The sequence below is a fragment of the Struthio camelus genome, chromosome W (genome assembly GCF_040807025.1).
Source record: "Struthio camelus isolate bStrCam1 chromosome W, bStrCam1.hap1, whole genome shotgun sequence".
NCBI classification, from domain to species: Eukaryota; Metazoa; Chordata; class Aves; order Struthioniformes; family Struthionidae; genus Struthio; species Struthio camelus.
In genome coordinates, this window is record NC_090981.1 from 31,152,572 (window position 1) to 31,173,316 (window position 20,745).

The following is a 20,745-nucleotide window of genomic DNA, read 5'->3' on the forward strand; positions in this document are numbered from 1 at the left end:
AAAAATTGTAAACAGAAAATGTAAGACATTCGCATGTATTACCTCTGTTAATCTATGAAAGTCACGTGAAGTTATAAAGATATACTTGTAGAAGAAATCATGCATTTTTTTCTCTCCACGCTACTAATAACCAAGTTACTTGTAAATCTTACTTCCGTAATACTCGCGTTGTGTACAAAAAGCCCATTCCCAACACAAACACAAAAGGAAAAGCGTTTGGTGCCGATCTTAAGTTCTGATGGTTTTAAGCAACTGAAAATGAGGCAATATGAAGCTGTTAGTCTAATTCTAGCATTAAAGTCACAGAAGCGCCACTATGCACCAACTGAAACTTTGCCACTCAACCATACAAGTGGTATCAGTGACACTGCTGTGCATTCCTCACTGCTGTGACATTAAAGCTGTATCTGTGAAGCACACCTAGATGCCACGGCCTTCAAAAGTGGAGACTAGACTGTTCAGGTTATTTAAAGACTTCATGAAAAGCAAAACCCACCCACTTCAAAAAACACTGCCGGTGTGTTCTCTTACCTTCAAATGCTGGACTACTGGAGCCACTTTCACTCCATGTGAAAGCAAATACAGCTGAAAACATTTCTCTCGCCTCCTGTATCTCCCCCTACTACCCCAAACCCTCCGTCCCCTCTCAGCATGATCACCCTGAAGGTTCACTTTATTCCCAATAGCAGCTGTCTTAAGGATGAATACAGAAGCAATGTATGTTAGTTAGAAGGAGATGTGGGCTTAGACTGAAAAGGTTTTTGCTTTCAAATAGGGTTTTCTCTAGTATGGTTTAAAAAGGGGCGGGGGGGAAGTATTATATGGCAAAATAATCACTCATTTAAAAAAAAAAAAATGTATTCAGATAGATCACTGCCATGCAGGATTTCCTGTAGAATTAAAGCAATCTTTTTATGAGGCATAATATCATTCTGTTTTTGTGTAATCAAAAGCAGAATTGCCTTTTTTGTTAAAAGCAAGCAGAAATTTCATTTCTGTAAAAGATACGCTTTGGAATAGAAACACTTACTTCAACAGAACCAATCTTCCTGGATCTTGGAAGAGGTGACTTTCTGTGTATGTGAATTGGGTCTGATACCATTGGCTTGAACATCACTACTGACCGATCTGTTTCGTCTCTTTTAGAAGCATGCGCCTCCTCGTCACTATCATTTCTATGGGAGGTTTTCTTCGAGCCTTCATTCTACAAGCAATAGATAAATCCTTTCTGATTTAGATACACACTTTGCAACAGGCAGACAGAAATGGTCATTATGTAAATCTTTTGTGCAAACCAAAAGCAAGTTGATTTTAAAAATATAAAAGATTAATCATGTATTATCAAATGACTAGTCATAAAAAATATATAGACTTTTATATGTCTATGAGTATTTGCTCCTAACTAGCCACTGCATATGGCAATGAGGTCCTAATTAACCATACTGCTCAACCTCCATATCTTACTCCAATTTTCTCTCAACATAGTGGTAGAATTCTGGCCGCAGAAAACAATCGCAGAATTCTCACCAAGCTTTACTTTCACTTATTTCTTAGAAAGCAGGTAGTAACTGTACAAATCTACACATACAACTTTGAAAGCATCAATCCTTCCTCAACTATTGGTACTACCAAACATTCCAAACTACCTCATTTTCTTAAATATTTCTTGTATTTGCCAGAACATCACTAACGTGACACTACCTGCTGACACCAGTTTCATTATAACGAGTACTTTGCATTTCCAGCAATACAGTCAGGCAAACCCCAAAAAAGGCCCAAATTATGCTTCCATTTCCCCAATGACTATGCAAAAGGGAATAGTGTGCTGAGACTACCTTTATTTTCTTAGATATTTTTCTACAAAACAAAACAATCACATTATTTTTCACCTAACAATTTTTCAGTATTTATTTTAGGTATATCCACATTAAAACAAAAATTAGTATTTCTGAAAGACAGACATAATTACCTCTCGGGAGGCAGGTCTGTATCCATATCCAGCTGGTAAATTTTTATCTTCTTCACAGCCTTTTGCTCCTGGGCTAAAGTGCAGCTCTACATGAAAACGTTCCTCTGAAGAAAGTTCCTAAAGAAAATGATAAACATGTTTACATCTTAATACACAGCTTAGAACTATTCATTTGTGAAAATATTTACCCATTTTAAATACCTTGTTTGGATCCTCATAAAGCATGATAACAATCTGTGTCATGTAATTGAGTTCATTTACAACATTTAGATAATCCATAGCTCGCTTCCATTGTTCATCTTTTGATTCCTTATGAGAGGAGGAAAAAAAAAAACCCAAACACTTTGTGAGATATTTAAATCTTGAAAATTAGAAATCAGTGATCTTCTTTAAAAGAACTGATGATCTCCATTTCTACCTCTCCCTGTCCAATTAACATAGATTTTACTTTTATAGCAGAAGTACAAAGCTCTTCCCAGGTAAAGAAAAAAAAATACTCTCAGGAACAGCTAGAAAAAAAAAAATATAAAAATAACTTTAAAATACTTAAATGAATAAGAGGCAGGGATCAGAACTTTTCATATTTTATTTCATTTTATCTTTCATGTTCTTCTGGTAGTGATAGCATATGCAGACTTGTAGACAGAAGTAACATTTTACATTCTCCTGACTGGAATCTTGATTTTGCTATAATCTAGTTTCAAGTAGTGTGTGGTCAAAAAGTGATACAACCCCCCCCACCCCCTATTTTTTGCACCCTCAACTTTAGGCTTACCAAGACAGAGGACAAAAACCCAAACAACTGGAACTATTACGCTATGCTTCTAGATTCTTCTCTACTAGCCAAATGGACAGAGTAAATGGGGGCTTCTGGAATATGGGGGGGGAGGAGAACCCTACCATACAATCCCAAACCGAACATTCACCTCTCTCATGCTCTAAAAGTGGTCCAGAAATTATGAAACACACTGCATTTACAAGTCCCTCTTATCAGCCTAAAACTAAAGGCTTATCTGCTATACTACGTCACATTGAACTCCAGGACTAAAAGTGCTTTTTCGCTCAATGAGTTCAGTCTTCTGTTACCAGAAGCAAGCATGTCAATACAACTATTTCAAAAACTAGTAAATTAATCAAGCTCTATCTTAGAAGCAGCTATATAGGCTCTGAGGTGCTACATTTATTCTCTCCATGCAGCTCAGTGGGGTCACATGCAAATCTGGGGAGCTTGTCTTTTTTATCCTTGGTGTCAAGGTCAAAAAGATGGAGAATAACACACCACCTTCAAGTGCTCTACAGTACTACGGGTAAGCAAGACAATGCATTGAACAGTGCAAATGCTGCACTACAGGAGCATTCCAGAAGCCAGGTAGGGAGGTCTTGACCATATCCCAAAGGTCAAAAGCAATACGCCAATCCAAAAGCAAATTCAAGAGAAATCTGAATTATAACTCAAAGGGGGAAGGGGAAATCAGAATTAACTTATGGGTGACAATTTAAAACAAAAGACTGTTATCTGCCCTTTTCAGATCCCTTGAGACAATAACCTATACAACTGAACACACCAATGGAACTCAGCATCACTTTCAACGGTATACTCAAGCCACTGTTTTCCACAAATGAACACACTAACCATTTGAAATATGTCTTTCACATATAATTAGAAATCAAATGTTTTAAGAAGTGTGATAATTTTCAGAGCCACCTAAGAAAATAAATTGATGTAATTTTAGTGAGATCTGGTCATTCAGGTTCCTCTTAAAATATCAGAGTTTTACCAGAAGAAAAAGCGTTCAACTTACATCACATAAGGCACCATATCGAAGGGTGGATAACAGGGAATGAACATGACTCTCGCTGGTGAAATATAGCCGTGTACGAACATGACGTTCAGGGGACATAACACCCCTGGAGTAGCTTAAAAGTCAAAAAAGTCTTATTAGATCATAATGAGATGTGACCCCATTTTAGAAATAGCTGTCAACGAATAAATTATACTTTTTAAATGACTGTGAGCTGGTAAGATATTTCAAATATGAAAGCTATGGAATGTCTCCAGTAAGTCTTACAGAAGTTAATGTAACTGTAAAAAAAGTAAAAGACTTACAGAGGGTGAAGCTTATTTACAGTATCATCATCTTGAGTTCTCTGAAGGTCAGAACGGATTTTTCTAACTAGAGGAGTGCAGTAACCTTTGGCAATCTCTAGTTTCTCAGCCTTGGAAATACCATATTCCTGTATAAGAAGAAACCAACCTTTAAAAATCTAGTTAAAGAAAAAAATCTTCTCATTCAAGGCCTGTATATTAAAGTCAGTTAGTCACCTACTATTTTGCTCTGGTAGCAAACTGTTTTTTAAAATGTTTTTAGTACACTTGAATACTAACTTCCCTTCAAGTAAGAAGAGGTCTGCTTTTATGCTATTTGAGATGACACACACAAACCCATCCACCAACTCATTCAGTAGGTTAAGCCACGTAAGTGGATTCACCTTGCTATGAAGCTCTTTTCCTGGGGAGGGGGGTGGGGGGGGGGGAAGTCTAAAGAATTATTTCTTCCCCCTAATAAACTAAATAAGCTGCTTGCTACAAGAAGATAAGAGGTGAAATTTAAGATTTCTATTACTGCAAAACACAGGAAGAGTATTAAAAAAGGCATCTTTCACATAATTTAATGAAACATTTATCCTACAAAGAATCTACTTAGTAATGGAAAATGCTTACCTGAGGGATCACAATGTCAGCTAAAGCCTTGGAAAGTCTGTATAATTCCATTGTGTTTTCTAATTTTAAGGAACCATTGTGCTGAACATCATATTTTATACAGTCATAAATATCAGGAATTTTGCTAATATCATATCTTCCATTCTTTGTTTTAAAGTCTTTTTCCAACTTGGCCCATCTGCGCAGCATTAGTTCCAGTGTTTCACTATGGTACAGCTGAATATCTGGACAGACAGACACCTCACGTAAGTATTCAGGATCATCCAAACAATAACATAATTAAAATTGTGCTTTTGTTAACACTTGAAAATAATTTTAACAAAAACTAGCAGAAATACACCACTGGCCCTGTAAGCAAAACTACAGCACCAAGAAGAAAGTGTCTTAAAGCACAAATCATACAAAAACCCAACCAAACAAGAACGCTTTAAAGCAGGGGGCATATCCCACCTCTCTCTCTGGCATGTGTCATCAGCAAAGCCAAGAGATGAGTAAGAAAGGACGGCTAACCCCCATCCAGAGGGTAGCAGACTGGACCAAACACATAGTGCTGGTGTTCTGAATGCAACACTTAAGTGCCCAGCTTCCAAGTAGAAGCTGTTTGCATACTACTACTGTGGAGAACATAAACTACACACACACAAACCCCACAAAAACAAAAGAAAAAGCCACAAAAAAACAATCCCCCCTCCCCCAAACCCATCTGTGGTCAATCCCAGCACTAGCTTTCCTGCAGCAGTGGTTCACCACCACTAATCCAGAGCATCAGCCTGCACAATATTTTTATGTAGCACATAGACTAAGCAACAGATCCTCAAAGATACTTAAATATAAAAATGTATTTATCCAATTTAGCTTTATTACCATTTGTTTTTCCTATTCCTTCTGCAAACTGGTGAGTCCTAAATTATTAGGACAAGAATTTCTGCAGATATCTGAAAGCTACCCTGAGTGTCTAGACACCACTGCTGCTCTCATATAATTTCGAAAGCAGAAAACTTTTATTCTTAAATCACACATATAAGATCAGACCGTGAAAATCCCTAAGGCATTGTTGATCGAAGTTCTACTAAAAGCCGGTTTAATGAAGAAAGTTTATGTTACAATTCTCTCTGAAACATAAATGTGAGGAACTACATAAAACTACAAAATATTTAAGTACCTGCAGACTTTGGATCTTCCATTCTTTGCCTGATCTGAGAAGTCAAGCTCTGGATTAAGGAATAGACCTTGTCGCATGTCTTTACAGGATTTTTGATAACCTGCATTGATTTTATCAAAGAGATGCTTCCAGATGGAGTAAGCTGCAATTTCAGATAAACACAAAATTATCTAAACAAGCTGGTTAATTTTGAAAGAACTGGGGAGTCAAGACAGAACGTACTAAAGATTCCAAGTATTACAGGAAAGGCATTCAAGCATATTGTTATTTTTGAAACCATTTCTCAATTATCTACCCCCTTTAAAGGAATTAACAATAAGATAAATTGAAAGTCAGTAAGACTTACTAGAGATGTAAAACCTTACAAGAAATTCATATGGTAAATAGTTCTATATAGTAGACTAAAGCAAGCTTCAGGAGTTGATCTAACTCTTTTATTCCAGGAAGTGAAAATTCTGAGGACATTTAAGACTTCATACACATTTAGCAATTTTCCAAAATTTCTGTTCAGTATCTATTGTACTTAGAAGTTGACTAAACGTTTTGTAAGAAATGTTACAGTGAAGCCCTGGGAAATTCAAAAGTAATTAAAGTAATTCAGAAGGAATGGTGCTTTGATAGAGGGAAAAAATACCACTTTATTTTCCCCAAACTGCAGGCAAGTAAAATGAACAAACCACCACAAAAAAGGTATTTTCACTTTAAAAACCTCTAACTTTAGTAATTTTCAATGACTTTCTCTTAGAAGAGCATGCTCAATAGTTCCAGCTGCCTTTGAAACCCCACATCATTTATACAGCCAAAAAAATTATCCTGGTACCTTACGTTACTTTTTCCAGCTCCTGCGAAATCCACTGCTAACAGTGATTTGGATCATACCTTCAATCTAAACATTTAGATGAGTTCACATAGAGTATACAGGCAGATTAATAAAATTATTTTTTCAACAAATTGCTGTCAATACCTCTGAGAGGACAACAGATTAAACTTAAATATCATTTTGAGGATTTGTTTTCAGTTGTTATACCAAGCAGAGTAAGGGCATTTGAAAGGATTTAAAAAAAAAAAAAAAAAGTTTCCTAACTATTTTCTAACTATTCCTAACACAACACTTGCATTTAAAACCAGGAATAATTATCTGTATTTTGTAGAAGGCAGCATAAACTTTATTAATAAAGATGCACTAATTTAGCATATTCAAGAGACATTTCCTTTCGCTGTTCAGAAAGTGCTCCCCTGGCTTTCAGCATCTTAATATCCTTAGAACCAGAAAAAGCAACCTTGTAGCTAGTTAAATATTGGTACAAACTTTAATAAACAGGCAACACGTTTTGCAATACTACACAAAGTAACTATTACCAAAAAATATAAAAGTAATTAAATTTCTTGAACAATTTAAAAAATTTTATCGGAACAGTGACAAAGATTCACTAATGTGGTCCCTCTCAACAATTAACAATCCTATTTCAAAGTTTTTAACTATTCCGATAACTCAAATTGCACAAAGGGACAATACAATATCCAATACAATATTCCTGCAGGTTCCTCCTCAGTTCAAATTATTTTCAAGCACATCATTTTTCAAAATAGATAAATGAAATCCCTGCTTATTATTTCAATACAAATATTTGCTTGACTATTTATTTCATTTCACAGGAAAAGTAATTGTATTCTAACCTTATCATAGTCATCAGCAGTAAATTCTCTGTCTCTCTGGAGAATTTCATGGAGTCTCGCTTTAACACGATGCTGACAGCTGCTTAAAGAATCACTGTCGCTGTCCAACAGACCATTCATATTAGCGCTTTTTACCATCTGGACAAGAATGGGAGTCAGCTCACCCTCTAACGCCAGTAGTCCCTGAAGCAAACAATATAATTAGGTAAACAGATAAAGATGAAAACGTAAGAGCACCTTAAAAAACAAAACATCAACAATTTAAATCAAGGTTGTATCATTTGCCTACAGGTTAGATATACAGGGACTTGGCAGATAATGCAGCAGTTGGCATGGAAGTGGCCTCCAAAACACTGCTTTAGTGTGTAGGATTGCTAGAGTCGGTACACACAATGGTGGTGATGTGCCCCAAGCATGCTCCTCAGCACCTGCTGAAGCGACCCTGGCATGTCAGAGGTGCTGCCAGAGCTCCAGGAAAGCCCTGGCTGTCCAGGTCTCGGGCTGCAGGGGTTCCTGCCACCTCTCCCCAAGACTGGGAGCAACAGCAGCCTGACCTATAGAAAACATGCTCTGGTCAGCGTGCTGAGTCACCAGGTGAACAGCTACAGGAAGAGTTAGCAGGCAGAAGAGCATCAGGGAGGACATATAGGAGACAGATAGGGTCTTTGCAGAGATCCTACAGACGCAAAAGCCAAAACCTACTGCGATATAAAAGGAGACAACCAAAGGCTTTACTTGAACAAGAGGTGAATGAAGACTTCCAAAATGGAGACGGACAGAAACTAGAGACACTTCTGGCAACAGAACGAAAGCTCCCTCTCCGCCTGCAGATATGCATTTACAGATTAAGGATGGCAGTGGGTGTGGGAGATCCAGCTCTGTCAAAGGGGCATTGGTGTCGAGTGAGCCTAAATCAAGCCTTCGCTCCAATAAATTGGTACAAAGTCGTAAGATGTGCACACGCAGTATTGTCAGCATGTCTTACCTATTAGGTCGTTATTCTGAAAGGCCAAATATAAAAAACATCCTGTAACAATCTCTTATTCTAAGAAATTTTTTCTATGAATTCCAAAAAGCCATGCACATATAATCTATACTGCAATTTCCCGTTTATATTTAAAGTAGTTTATTAATTCTACATTTATTATAGTTTCAAACCCTCTAGCTTTCTGTATACTGTTACAAAGCAATATGCAAAAGATGGTTTCAATGAAAGTGTTGCCTCCTGAACTCAAGACCCTTTGGTCCAAGTGAAGTGATGGAAAATTGTTTTTTTGCTCATGTAAAATGAATGCACAGGTAAATCGGTTCTAACAGCTGTGCTTTACCCATCACGCACATACACAATTTGTCAAAGAAATCTGTCAAAATTTGAGGAAAATAAACCCCAAACAAATAGGCAAGGTAGAAACTATAAATGCTTGTCTCTTTTGGAAGTGGTTACTGAAAAGGACTAAGGTGTATTGCTATGCATAAGTTAAACCTGTCTGCAGAGAGCGGCTCTCTCGGAGCTTCACATACCAGGCACGTTAACTGGAAATTTATTAACATTGCCCTAAATACTGTTTGAAAATATACTTTTTTTAAAACACAACATTGTTACTCTGTGGACTGTAACAAACCATACAACTCTCCCAGTCTTCAGCACAAGAAACAATCTTGATGTTTAAATTCTAAATTGAAATTACAATTTCACACCATACCTTTGCAAAAGCTGCTGCAGTCATCTGAACACGTCCCTCATCAGAAGCGTAGATTTTGAGATCATGTCGATAAGTGCTATGTAATCTAAGTAAACCACACCCAGGAAATCCAGCATAATCTCCTGTCAAACAAACATTCTGCTCAAACTCCCGTTATACACTTGATCATCTTCAGAAGTGATTAGTTTATGCCATTCAACACATTTTTTTTTTTTGTAATATATACCTTGTCCACCTGGATACATGCACCTGAAAGCCCTTCCAAGCTCCTCTGCTTGAACCCTGCCTGCAGGGGTCAGTTCTCCTCCCCATTTCAGAACCAGAAGCAGGGACGGCTCATTTCTTCTATTATCTAATTGTGCACAGAGAGAGGAGTTCAGTAGTGAGCTACATTACAAATTTTTTTAAATAAATAAAAATACTGGTATTATGCAGGGCTTTAGTAAAGGATCTCTTCAACATTACGGATTTTTAATAGCATTCTAGCATTAAGAAAACACTGAACTAGAGGACAAAATGGGCACCTTAAACAGAGAAACCTGCAGTAGCTCAATCACAGAGAAAACGTAAGTGAAAAATATTTAGTAAGAAATCTGAGGGGGAAGAAAGTTAAAGCAAATAGGATGCTAAATACCTAGAGTTAGTTCAGTCAACATCCAGAAAAGCTTAAAAATTCTTTAAAGATAGTAGTAAACAGTGTGCAGGATTTTCCCCATATCTGCCCCAGGACAACATTTCTGATGAATTACCAAAGCTTCTTTCCCTCTATTTTACTCTTACAAAAAAAGCAACATTAAAATACAAATTTACTATCTAGTTTTAGGCGTACAACTCAGCAGATGAAGAGACTCGCTGAATATCTGCCATCATTGTAAACATTTAAAACAACATATTCCTCCTCTTAACATCAAGAATGTTATACCATTAATCTCTTCATTATGTAAATTGACATTCTATTAAGACAGAGTACATGCAAAAGTAATACGATACCTTCCTCTTCACTGGAAGTTTTTGGGCAACCATGAGGAAGATACGTTAACTGGACTTTGCGATTTATGCCTGAAAAATGCCCATACCTGAAGTAGAAATTGGTGGAGGAAGAGGGGAAGAGATAAACAATATTTCAGAGAGGAATAAATATTTTTCCAATACATATTCAAACCTACTGTGCTCCTGTAACAATTATGATGTAATAAAACTACGCTGCTCATTGATTTATGCATAAGACTGCCCATACACTAAAGCAATGCTTGCAGCAAATCTTATTCAACAAGCACAGAACGGCTACAGAAATAGCAACTACTCTATGATGAAACATTTCAAAATAGTACCCCCTATTACTGTTCACTGCACTGAACACAAAACTGAAAAACTGCATATGCATAGCAGGCAAAAGCAATCTATGTTTTCCGATAGCATGAGTAATTTATTCAGATCTACAACCATCAATATCTAGAATCTCGTCTGGTAGTGTAGATGGACAGTACTTGTTGGCCACTGAAGTTTTTAAGCAGGACTCAAGAGATCTGAAGAGCAGAGAGATGTTTCATGTATCTCAATAATTATTGGTTTTGCTCTGATTTTTTGAATTAAAGTTATCTATTACCATTTAGAATTGTAAGACTGCAGGTCCTTAACAAACCTTGAAGACTTAGTTTGATTTAAAAACATTTCGTGCTTCATATACAAAGCTGTATCTATTTGGAACCTGCCAAGTTTGCCAAAAGGTAGACAGTATACATGCAGCGTAACCGCCTACTGGCTCCAGCAGACTTCATTATGTCACACACTGCAAGAGACAGACCCTACATTCAAGTACTTTTAAGTTCAAAAACATACAAGAAAATAAAGCTGGAGATCAAAGAAACCAGTTCTTTCATAAAAAGTGCACTGAGACGCAAGCTAAATTAAGCATTAAGTTCCATGAAAAAAAGATAAGGTGAAAACACGGAAAGAGGCCAGGTCTTCTTGAACCCTCTCCTTAATGTCAAACATGAAGCTATCCTTTCCCTCACTAATCTTTATGTCTGAATTAAAACACTATTGCATATTATTTGCTAATCATTGCAATTCCAAGCAGTAACCGTTAACAGTTAAAGAAGTAAGAGTAACAGACATCTGTACTGCTATGAAGCATTAGACAAAATTAGATACTTACATTTCTAACACGGTCTTTAGCTGTTCAAGTTTTGCTTTACTTTCTTCAATTTCAGAATCGTTGTTTTGCCCAAGTTCTACAAGGAGTTGCCTTGCTATATCAAGCACTTCCTAAAAGAAAGGAAAGGACTTCCTTAAAACAAACAAATTATTTTCTACTGATAAAATACCAGGGGAAAAAATAAAGACAAACTTGCCTGCAACTGTTTTGGTTTTTTCAGTTTTAGTTTTCCAGATTTATATCCATCACATTTTTCAAAGAGATCAAAAAATCTTTAGGAGAAAGTATATTGATTAAAATAAACAAATATATCCCAAAAAACACATTTAGTAAGAATGTTAGATTGTTACTTAACGAGTGGCATTTAAAATTAAAGCAGCCTAAAATTAACATCCTTACATAATAAGAAAAGTGTGTTTATATCTCAACTTCAGAGCTCAAGTCAACCTTTATTCATTCAGATCTTATCTCCCAAAGAAGTCCTCAACACATTAGAAAAGTCAGAGACATACAGACTTGCCAAGTGTTAAGGGAAATACAAAGAAAACAAAAACAAGACAAAACTCCTCTCCCCCCCTCCACCACCCCAAACACCCCACACATCAAATGACAATATTTTTGAGTGTGCAGCTAGGTCTAGTTTTAATCTTCAAGAACCACCCTTGACAGAAACTGAGATTATAAATAGTAAATGTACATTTGCTACACGTTTACAACATATAATGCTGAATGCAAGAATCCAATCCCAGTGCGAACTAATTATGTTTTACTGAGATTGCACATAACTCCAGGGCCACCAGGAAAGGCACTTTATAATCTCTAACCTAAAGACAGTATCTATCAAAAACACAATATAATCATAGGGCAGAAGACAAAAAGGTGGTGCAGTAAGATAACAGTTGATGCAAGAACAACAGTAAGACAAAAAGAGAAAGTCAGAGAAGACATAGCGTTACAGTCAAATGGTGAACCAGAATATTCTCTGCTATAATATCTTGAGTAAGGACACTTATAGAAACAAAGGTATTTTCACTAAGATTAAACGGGAGTGTTTACAAGTCGCAACACGGGATGAAGAAAGTCTGCACAATTAATTTCATTGTCTCGTTACAAAGAGAGGTGCATGCTTGGTCATTACCTAGAATAACATTGGCTACATTATAAAGAAAAAAAATCAAACTTGCAAACATGCATGCAACTTCTGCTCAATTCATTGCATTACTTCCACATGCCCATGACATGACCTTGGTTCTGAAGTTACGAAACTAATTTTTAATCAAAATTCAACTTACTTCTGATGCTTTACTTCCATTTTCATTTTTTGTTTTGGTGTTCGGTCCCCATGACGTATTACAGCTATAACACATCTAAGCTCCATCCTGAAATTTTAAAAGTTTTTCTTCAGTTCAATGGATGGGCATTTTTTCTTATTATTAAAAATACCATGAATCAAGACAGCTGACAATTATATTTGACATAACTACAGAAGTGACGGAAGGATATGCAAGAATATAAGGTTAACTGAAAATGATGGAAGGTATAAAAAATATTGATTTTAAGACTTGGGTAACTACAGAATATCTATTTTAAGTAGTTTTTAAAACAACAATTTTGAGGTTTATTTAATGAGAGAGCATGTTTATTAGAAGCGCATATTAAGTTGGTGCTGAACAATGATTAGCAGTGAAGGAAGCTATGCGTAGAAGATGCTACACTTGAAAATCTGCTGTTCTATACTCAGCTTGACTAAGGGTCAGAAACTCTGATTGCTGGCATAGCAATTGTGATTCCTTCCTTGTTTTCACCACACAAAACAAGTGTTCATAGGCGAAAGTGGGCACACCTTGTGAAGAGAAAAAAAAATTCACACAAATGTTATATTAGGACTTGACAAAATTCAAGTAGAGCTACTATTCTCTTACATTGTTCCAGAGGTGGTTGGCACAATAGGGATGTCTTCAGCTTCCAAAGGAATCGACCATGGAATTTGAAACTGGGGAGCAAGTTCTCTCATTATGATATTTCTAAAAGAGGGGTGGGAGGGGGAAAAAAGCATGGCTTATACAACATATACAAACTCCAGACCAAACAGATACATACACAGAGTTTTAATCAACTTGGTTTTAGTGACAGTAAGTCTCCAGACACATACTTTTTAATTTTATACAGTACACCACTAAAACAACACATTTAAAGCTACTATAATCCTTAATTACCTTTTCTATAGAAACGACAGAAGCTTAACTTGTTCAGGATTTATAAAAAAAACCTCAGTTTATGTACCCCAATTCCAAGAAAAATTCCTAGGACATAATTTGGTCTGGTTACTTTAAATATTCAGATAGTTGACTACACTACCTAACTGAAAGTCCCTGAAAAATCAGCAAGCCATTCTAATCCAAGACTAACTGGTACTTCTAGCAGTAATTTTATTGCTCAGAAGTTTATACAGTAAGAACTGGAGTAACGTGTAAAGTTTCTGGTCATAACTACAAAATGATTACATTATGCTCACTTACAGAAGATTTTAAAATCTTGCTGATGTCCTACTGTCTAAGTAACTCATCAAAAATATTGAACTTGAGATTAAACTCTACTTAAGTAATAATACTGAGTATTAAAATTCTGCATTTTAAATTAGCTCAACCCCCAAAATTAATTTCTAAAAGCTAGGAAAAGAGTTTGCTGTTGACTTAACACTATAATGTATTACCTTTTAGCATAAGGAATAAATTGATAACTTTTTGCAGAAGTTATAACATCTACAGCAACTTGGAAAAAAAGAAATCAAAATGGGACTGAGAGTTCCGACTCTAACTCTTAAAACCCAACCTAAAAAAACAGGCCTACAGTTATTATCATCTAGAATTTCAATCTAGCTGTAAATTCTTTTTCACCATTTAGATAAGATGTCAGATCATTTGATAATACAGAAAGGTCATACTGCATCTCATTAGCACAGCCTTACTGCAAAGTCAGTTTAACTGGTCAAAATGGGATCAACTGAGTTTGAAGGCAACATTTCACTGGCATACTGTTCAGTACCCAATTCTGTATAATCTCTTATTATCCCCAGCGTAACAGACAGAAGGTGGCATGACAGGATATCTCTGCTACCTCAGCTTGTATATACCAATATGAAATACACAAGTATAAGAGTATATACCAGCATTAGATCAAGGACGATGTTCATTAATTTGAGCATGTATTAAACAGCAGGAAGCATAATCACTCAGCGGTGCTTGCCCACTTGGAGGAAAAACAAACAAACAAAAAAACCCAAACTCAACTACCTGTAAGACCTCAGTCCTGCTTTCAAAATATTTTTTCAATTACAATTCACAAAATGCTCAACTCAGATATTCCAGGAAGAATTTAGGAATAAGGGAAAAGCAGCACATAAGCTATAGTTACACATAATACAGTGAACAGGCAAAACTCCTGAAGTCAATAAACCCTTACCCAAGTATCTTAGCACAATCATCATAGTATTTCATGGAGTTCTTCACAAAACTGAAGCCATTCACATCACAGACATAGGATTGTCCATTAGCTCGCAATAAATCGAAGCCACAAACCGTTTGCTGTTCCAGAATAAAAGTTCAAGTCATTTCTGGCAGAGATCACCTTCCTTAGCTTTGCTTGCTATAAACAATCATTACATTTTAATATGGTATTCATTCGAAAACATGACAAAAATCACAGATTTAATACTTAATGCCTTTTGCCAGTTCCATGTAAGGTTTGCTCACCTTATGCAACTGTTTTTCTATTTACTAGCTTTACACCCCCAACTTTGCTTTATCTGTAGCAATATCAATATTGCAGGTCAAGTGCACATATTCACAAATCTAATCCTCAAGTCCCTTTGTACAGTCAATGACTGACTCACAAATCCCCCATTCTCACAGAGATTTTTCTCTGGACGCTGCTTTTTGAGGGTGGCAGGCAAGAAGAGATAAAGCACTAATAAAAACATTTCTATCCACATTTAAATTTGATAGGATATTGTTTTGACATTGACATGATATTGACATTGTTAATTTAGGATAAAATGCTATTTTAACAGATTACTACTTAGAGCTGGAAGCCCACTTTGCTAGGTGATAATGGTCCGTACCCTACAGGCTCCTATATACCATTGTAGCTACGTGCATTTAACACACAACAGACTGAAAGGCAACTTTCAATAAGAAGGCTAAAGGGAGGCTAAGAAATTGAGTGCAGTTTTAACAAAAGTACCTTAAACTACACAGAAATGAAAATCAAAGATTTAAAAATCAAGAAAAACTAATTGTGTCAATACCAAATTAATCATACCCAGTGTAAATACTAGTCAACAAGACTTACATAAACTTGACTACTGCAGTTGCATTTCTATTACTTGGAAACCATCAACAAAGCATGTGAATGTATAATGGATACAACACATACACTTGTGGACTAGCAAGTTTTCTGCTACTTTTGTGCTTTGCACAATAAAAGCATCCCATTCAGAACTTTTTAATGTAAAGGAGGAATTCTTCCAGATTAAACAAAACGTAGATGTGGAAGTTTAACTCTTCTCTCTCTTGGGAGTTCTGCAGCTGTATAACTACTGGCTCCGTACACTTAAACGCTAAGAAAGTTTCATGTGGTAAACAATTAATTAGCACTAACTGTTTGATCAGATAGAAAAGTAATCAGCTTACCTTGAAGGCAAGGCATACTTTCCAAGCAATTAACTTCTCTCTTGCGTTCAGGATGACTGGATACCTCACTTCTTTTCCTTCACTATCTCGTTCTACCTTGCCATCCAGAGCTGGAGACTTTCGGGCTTCAGCATGAGCGTAGTCCGGACCTACTGTGTACACCTTTATTAAAAAAATAGGAACTCTTGATTCAGTGTAATTAAGTTACATTACACGCATCAAGCACCTTACTAAATTTATCTCAAGTGTGACAGTCCGTGCAAAAGATGTCAGCAAATTTTTATTATTGATGAGATGGCACTAAAGCAACTTCCTCAATGGCACTGTGTTCAGAGGACACCAATCATTTAGTGACAGCCTAGGATGAAACAAGAGAGGAAAACAGCCAGAGCCCAAGTGAACAGGTAAAGACAGAAATTGCTGAATGAGGATTAATTTTTTTATTTTTAAACCGAAATATCTGCAAAATCTGGATAGATTAATACAAAAAAAAATGACTTGAGCTTACTTGATTATTGAAATTTGGCTGTAGGACTAATTGATTCCCATTAAAAAAATATTTTCGTATTTTAGGTAAGATTGAACAAAGACTATCTGCCCAGTTTTATCGTGACAAGACAAGGGATTCAGAAAATAAGAGTGCTGCCTCCTCTGCTAGAATTTCAGCTGACAATACTCACTGAAAGAGGAAAGTATTGGAGTCTTTGCTAGAAAAGATTTGTCAAAAGCTCTCAAGAAATGGGCTACTGTTACTTCCCTTAAAAACAAATCTAAGTTTTAATAAGAATGTCTTCAACTAAGCAGGTGACTGTAAATACTGTCAAATATCCCATCTTTTCTCCAACAGGACTGAAGAATGCTGTAGTAAGAGCTCTCATACTGTCTCGATACCTTCTTCAGATAGAATGAAGGCCGGGCTTAAGTCACAGAAACCTCTCCAAGGCTAAAAATCTAAGCTGACAACACCCCTTCCACGTGCCGCATTTAAGAATGTGCGGTTGACTATAACGTAATATAGATTCACTGGAAAGCCTATTGAGACTAGACACGGTGGTTTTATCTTTGCCAGTAGATTTAAGGGAGCAATTGTAGGCAGTTGCACTTTTTCAAAACAGTTCTCAGATGTTACGCCCTGCAGGACATCATGTTAAAGAGATGGGGTGACAAGTGTGTCTTATACTGCTATCACAAGGCATGGCAGGCAGCATCACCAACCTCCTGCAAGACCCGACTGTGCATTTCCTTCCTGACTGATGAATGTAGTTTCTCAGACGCTAGCAAGCCAGAATAAGAACATGGATGACAGAAATACCTAAAAGCAGGTCAACTCAGGTAAGAGGGCGAGTTGGGTGAAGTTGATACGAAGACGAAAGTCTTTTTACTTGAAGAAAAATCTACTCAGGATGCTTAAGTCCACAGTCGCTGTTCAGTGACTACACTATCACACTAGTCAAAGCAGTCTCTACCCAGTCATTTGAATCTCTTCAGATCACTAGAGACATTTTTGAAAATAGATTGTAAAGCTCTTTACACAGGCTTCTGCAACCTCAGGTTAACCCCCTGCAAAGTATTCTGCATGGTGTTGCACACAAAAACCATGTGAAGGGGACAGCTCACAAAAGCACAGCAACTTTAAAGAACAGGGAATTTGTCTGAAAACATAAAACCAGCACTCCCCTCATGCATCTCCAAGTGGAAAAAGTTGACTGCTAAATTTCAGGCTCTCTAACTTCCACTCTTGGCCTAAATATGGTGCTATCCCAAGCATAAGGTAAAACAATTGTTTGATGTGTTTTGTGATAGGCTCAGAATTGACTTTGGACACAAAGGGAGGGAAAGCAATTTCTATAGGCTGAGTTCCTGCTCTGTTATTAATGTATTTTATCACTCTATTATGATGCCTACCTAATCTTTGTATCTGTTAAAGTGTATGAAGAAAAGATTATAAATAATATATAGGTACATTTAATGCATTACCTTTTCCAACTTCATATAGTTTTAGTAAGTAACTAGTGTTTATTAATGATAAGATTAAAATATTTGGTAAACATATATTTCAGGTACAGTTTTTTTGCAAACTTCAGACAAAACATCAAGGTTTATACAGGAAAGTATGCAGTGTTCTGGCACTAATACATTACAAAAAAAGACAATGTGTCAGGTAATAAGCATCCAGTACTTGACTGCAAGGACATAAACAAAGATACTCTGAACTACAAGTACTGCGTCCTGCTAGAATAAGAACGACATTCTCTACTTATGAACCGTATCAAAACGTTATTAAAATTAATCCTTGATACACAGATATACTTTCATCTTTAAAGCTGACAGACTCTTAGAGCACTTGATTGTTCTAAATATAAATCAGAACGCGTGGTTGTCATACCTTCACATCAGTGCCATCTGTAGGCATGAATTCCTCATAAATATAGGAGCCTGTTTTTCTCACACTGCTTTCAGGGGAATAAACACTGCTTCTGCTGCCGATCTAAAATAAATATTTGTCTATTAATAAACTCATAGGTTACTGTATGAGAAACTCTTAAAACTCCTTAAAGTACCACATCTGTACTGATAGAACACATTTCCTGTCCTAAATGAACCAAGTAGCTTTTGATTGTTCTTGGAAGATTTTTATGATATTCTAAACATGCCCTGATAGCGTACACTTCTTTTATCTACAAGAATAGGCAGTAGCTCACAGTCTGCAAAAAAGGAACAGGGGTCTTAATTCATTCTATAAGTTTTCCCGAAATGCACTTTTCTGATCTGTCACTACTCCTTTATAGGCCATATATGACAAAGGCAAAGATGCACGTCCCAGCTAACATACGGACAGGACAGAATTACTGTGCAATTATCTGCTAGGCATCTGCAGCTTTTTTTTTTTTTTTTGGAAGAAAAAAAGAACAAAGGCTGTTAACTTTCTTATGGAATCTACTTTTGTATTCTCACACTAGGAGACTGATTCCACCCCACAAGAACTAATTTCACCAATCTTCCACTTAGCATGACAGAATCTCAGCAGTTTTAGTACACTGTCCTCACCTTTCGGAAGAGTCTCTGGCTCCCGCCCCCAGCAGATGTTGGATAATAAATGTAAACATTGTGGTCCTCAGCGCTAACTGGCTTTTCTACAAAAGGCTTTTGGAAAATTTCCCCATTCACTTCCACATGATCTTCTCCTTCAATCAAACTGCATTCTGAGGAAACAGTGCAAACAGAGATGCAATGATATATTCATGGAAAAAGATGATTAGAGATTACGGGTGATTTTGGAGGTTGAAGTAGATTAACATGAATATTTGGTTGTCTGATTTGCTACTGACTGCACAAGGACTTGATCATCATGTGCTGAATATGTTTGCTGTAGCACATCTAAATGGTATTACGTTAATCCTCTGTTTCAGGACTTCTGCTGATTCTTGCAGAATCAGAGAGCAAATCCTCCCCTAAAGAGGCATAATCCTGTATATGAGCTTTTTTTTTTTTTTTTTGGAAATGTTTCAAAGGAAGGAGGTAGGGCTGTTAGTTTCTTACTTTCTCTGAAATACCAGAGTGATCACAGCTAGACAGTTAATGTGGGGCCAGATGCAATGGTACTTTCATCGGGCTGAGAACTCTTTCACAATATGTGTTGGATTAGGTAGCTCTTCTGTGTATGGGATCAGAAGTCACTTCGCTACAGGCTGGCTGGGTGCAGTAGCTTTCATTTGACTTCAAAGACAATAAAATGAGTCTTTTTTTCTCTGACATCATGCAGACTTTTTCACCTAAAATTCTCTACCCCTCCAAAGAGCTACAACATGATAATGCTCCAATTTTCCTTATTGTTTATCTTACTCTTATGTCTTGATCTGTCATTGCAATCTCCTATAGTTATAGGACGTTTGATTTTTAGTAGAAAAAGCTCTTAGGTTTGCTTTCAAGAAGAGAAAAAATTCATTGCAAGTGATGGTCAGAGGAGATCATCTGCAGAATCTCTCTGTACTACATTTCCTTTACACAGTTCCTTGTATTTGAAAGGGAAAGCATTCAATAGCCTGAGTTGTTTTTGCCAGTCTTACTACTCTAAGCAAGATTACTAATTACAGTGGGTAATTTAAGAAAAATCATGAATGCTGCTCTCCTTGGCTGGTAGCATACTTCTGTATCAGTTTGATTTTGGAAGGCCTCATTCTAGCTGGTTTATGATGGCTATAAGAGAATTCTGATCCCAGACTTCAGAATCATCAAACATATACTGCAATTAAATACTAGAGAAGACATTGATCTCTGAGCCAATGAACTAATTCTCTAGAAAGTAAAGTTTAGTTAGCTTTCAAGTATGTATCTACTGTTCTCCAACGGAAACCAAAGGATGCCAGTGGTTGATACTTTTGTCATCAGTTTTTACCTTGGGGATTGTTTGGATCACGGTTTAGAACTGCATAACGAGGAAGTAAAATGCCTTCAGCTTTAAGAATACTGTATACTTCTCTCCTAGAAGGAAAGAACAGAAGTTGCACAGTAAGACTGCAAGTCCTGACAGTATTTGTATTTTCCAAACCCATGAGCGCGTGGAAGGGAGGAGGAAAATATATAACCACATCACATAAATCACTTGTAATACTCGGTGCATACAATGCTACAATGCTTCAAAAGGTTGTTGATGGAGAGCTGT

General features: G+C 36.6%; 1 protein-coding gene across 14 annotated transcripts in view; it reads right to left on the bottom strand.

Annotated features, from left to right (window-relative positions):
* Window positions 1-20,745, bottom strand: part of LOC104140161 (inositol hexakisphosphate and diphosphoinositol-pentakisphosphate kinase 2) — a 40,654-nt gene that overhangs the window by 16,293 nt on the left and 3,616 nt on the right. For all 14 annotated transcript variants that reach the window (XM_068924863.1, XM_009668742.2, XM_068924862.1 and 11 more), the window contains exons 4-23: window positions 20,479-20,564; window positions 19,131-19,285; window positions 18,469-18,570; window positions 16,083-16,244; window positions 14,854-14,975; window positions 13,314-13,415; window positions 12,684-12,770; window positions 11,588-11,663; window positions 11,392-11,501; window positions 10,224-10,309; window positions 9,460-9,585; window positions 9,234-9,355; window positions 7,531-7,713; window positions 5,854-5,995; window positions 4,692-4,915; window positions 4,077-4,204; window positions 3,772-3,886; window positions 2,171-2,278; window positions 1,970-2,086; window positions 1,031-1,204 (exon numbers count right to left, since the gene is read on the bottom strand). In XM_068924863.1, the coding sequence (XP_068780964.1) occupies window positions 1,031-1,204; window positions 1,970-2,086; window positions 2,171-2,278; window positions 3,772-3,886; window positions 4,077-4,204; window positions 4,692-4,915; window positions 5,854-5,995; window positions 7,531-7,713; window positions 9,234-9,355; window positions 9,460-9,585; window positions 10,224-10,309; window positions 11,392-11,501; window positions 11,588-11,663; window positions 12,684-12,770; window positions 13,314-13,415; window positions 14,854-14,975; window positions 16,083-16,244; window positions 18,469-18,570; window positions 19,131-19,285; window positions 20,479-20,564 (2,527 nt within the window). The remainder of the gene's footprint in view (window positions 1-1,030; window positions 1,205-1,969; window positions 2,087-2,170; window positions 2,279-3,771; window positions 3,887-4,076; window positions 4,205-4,691; window positions 4,916-5,853; window positions 5,996-7,530; window positions 7,714-9,233; window positions 9,356-9,459; window positions 9,586-10,223; window positions 10,310-11,391; window positions 11,502-11,587; window positions 11,664-12,683; window positions 12,771-13,313; window positions 13,416-14,853; window positions 14,976-16,082; window positions 16,245-18,468; window positions 18,571-19,130; window positions 19,286-20,478; window positions 20,565-20,745) is intronic.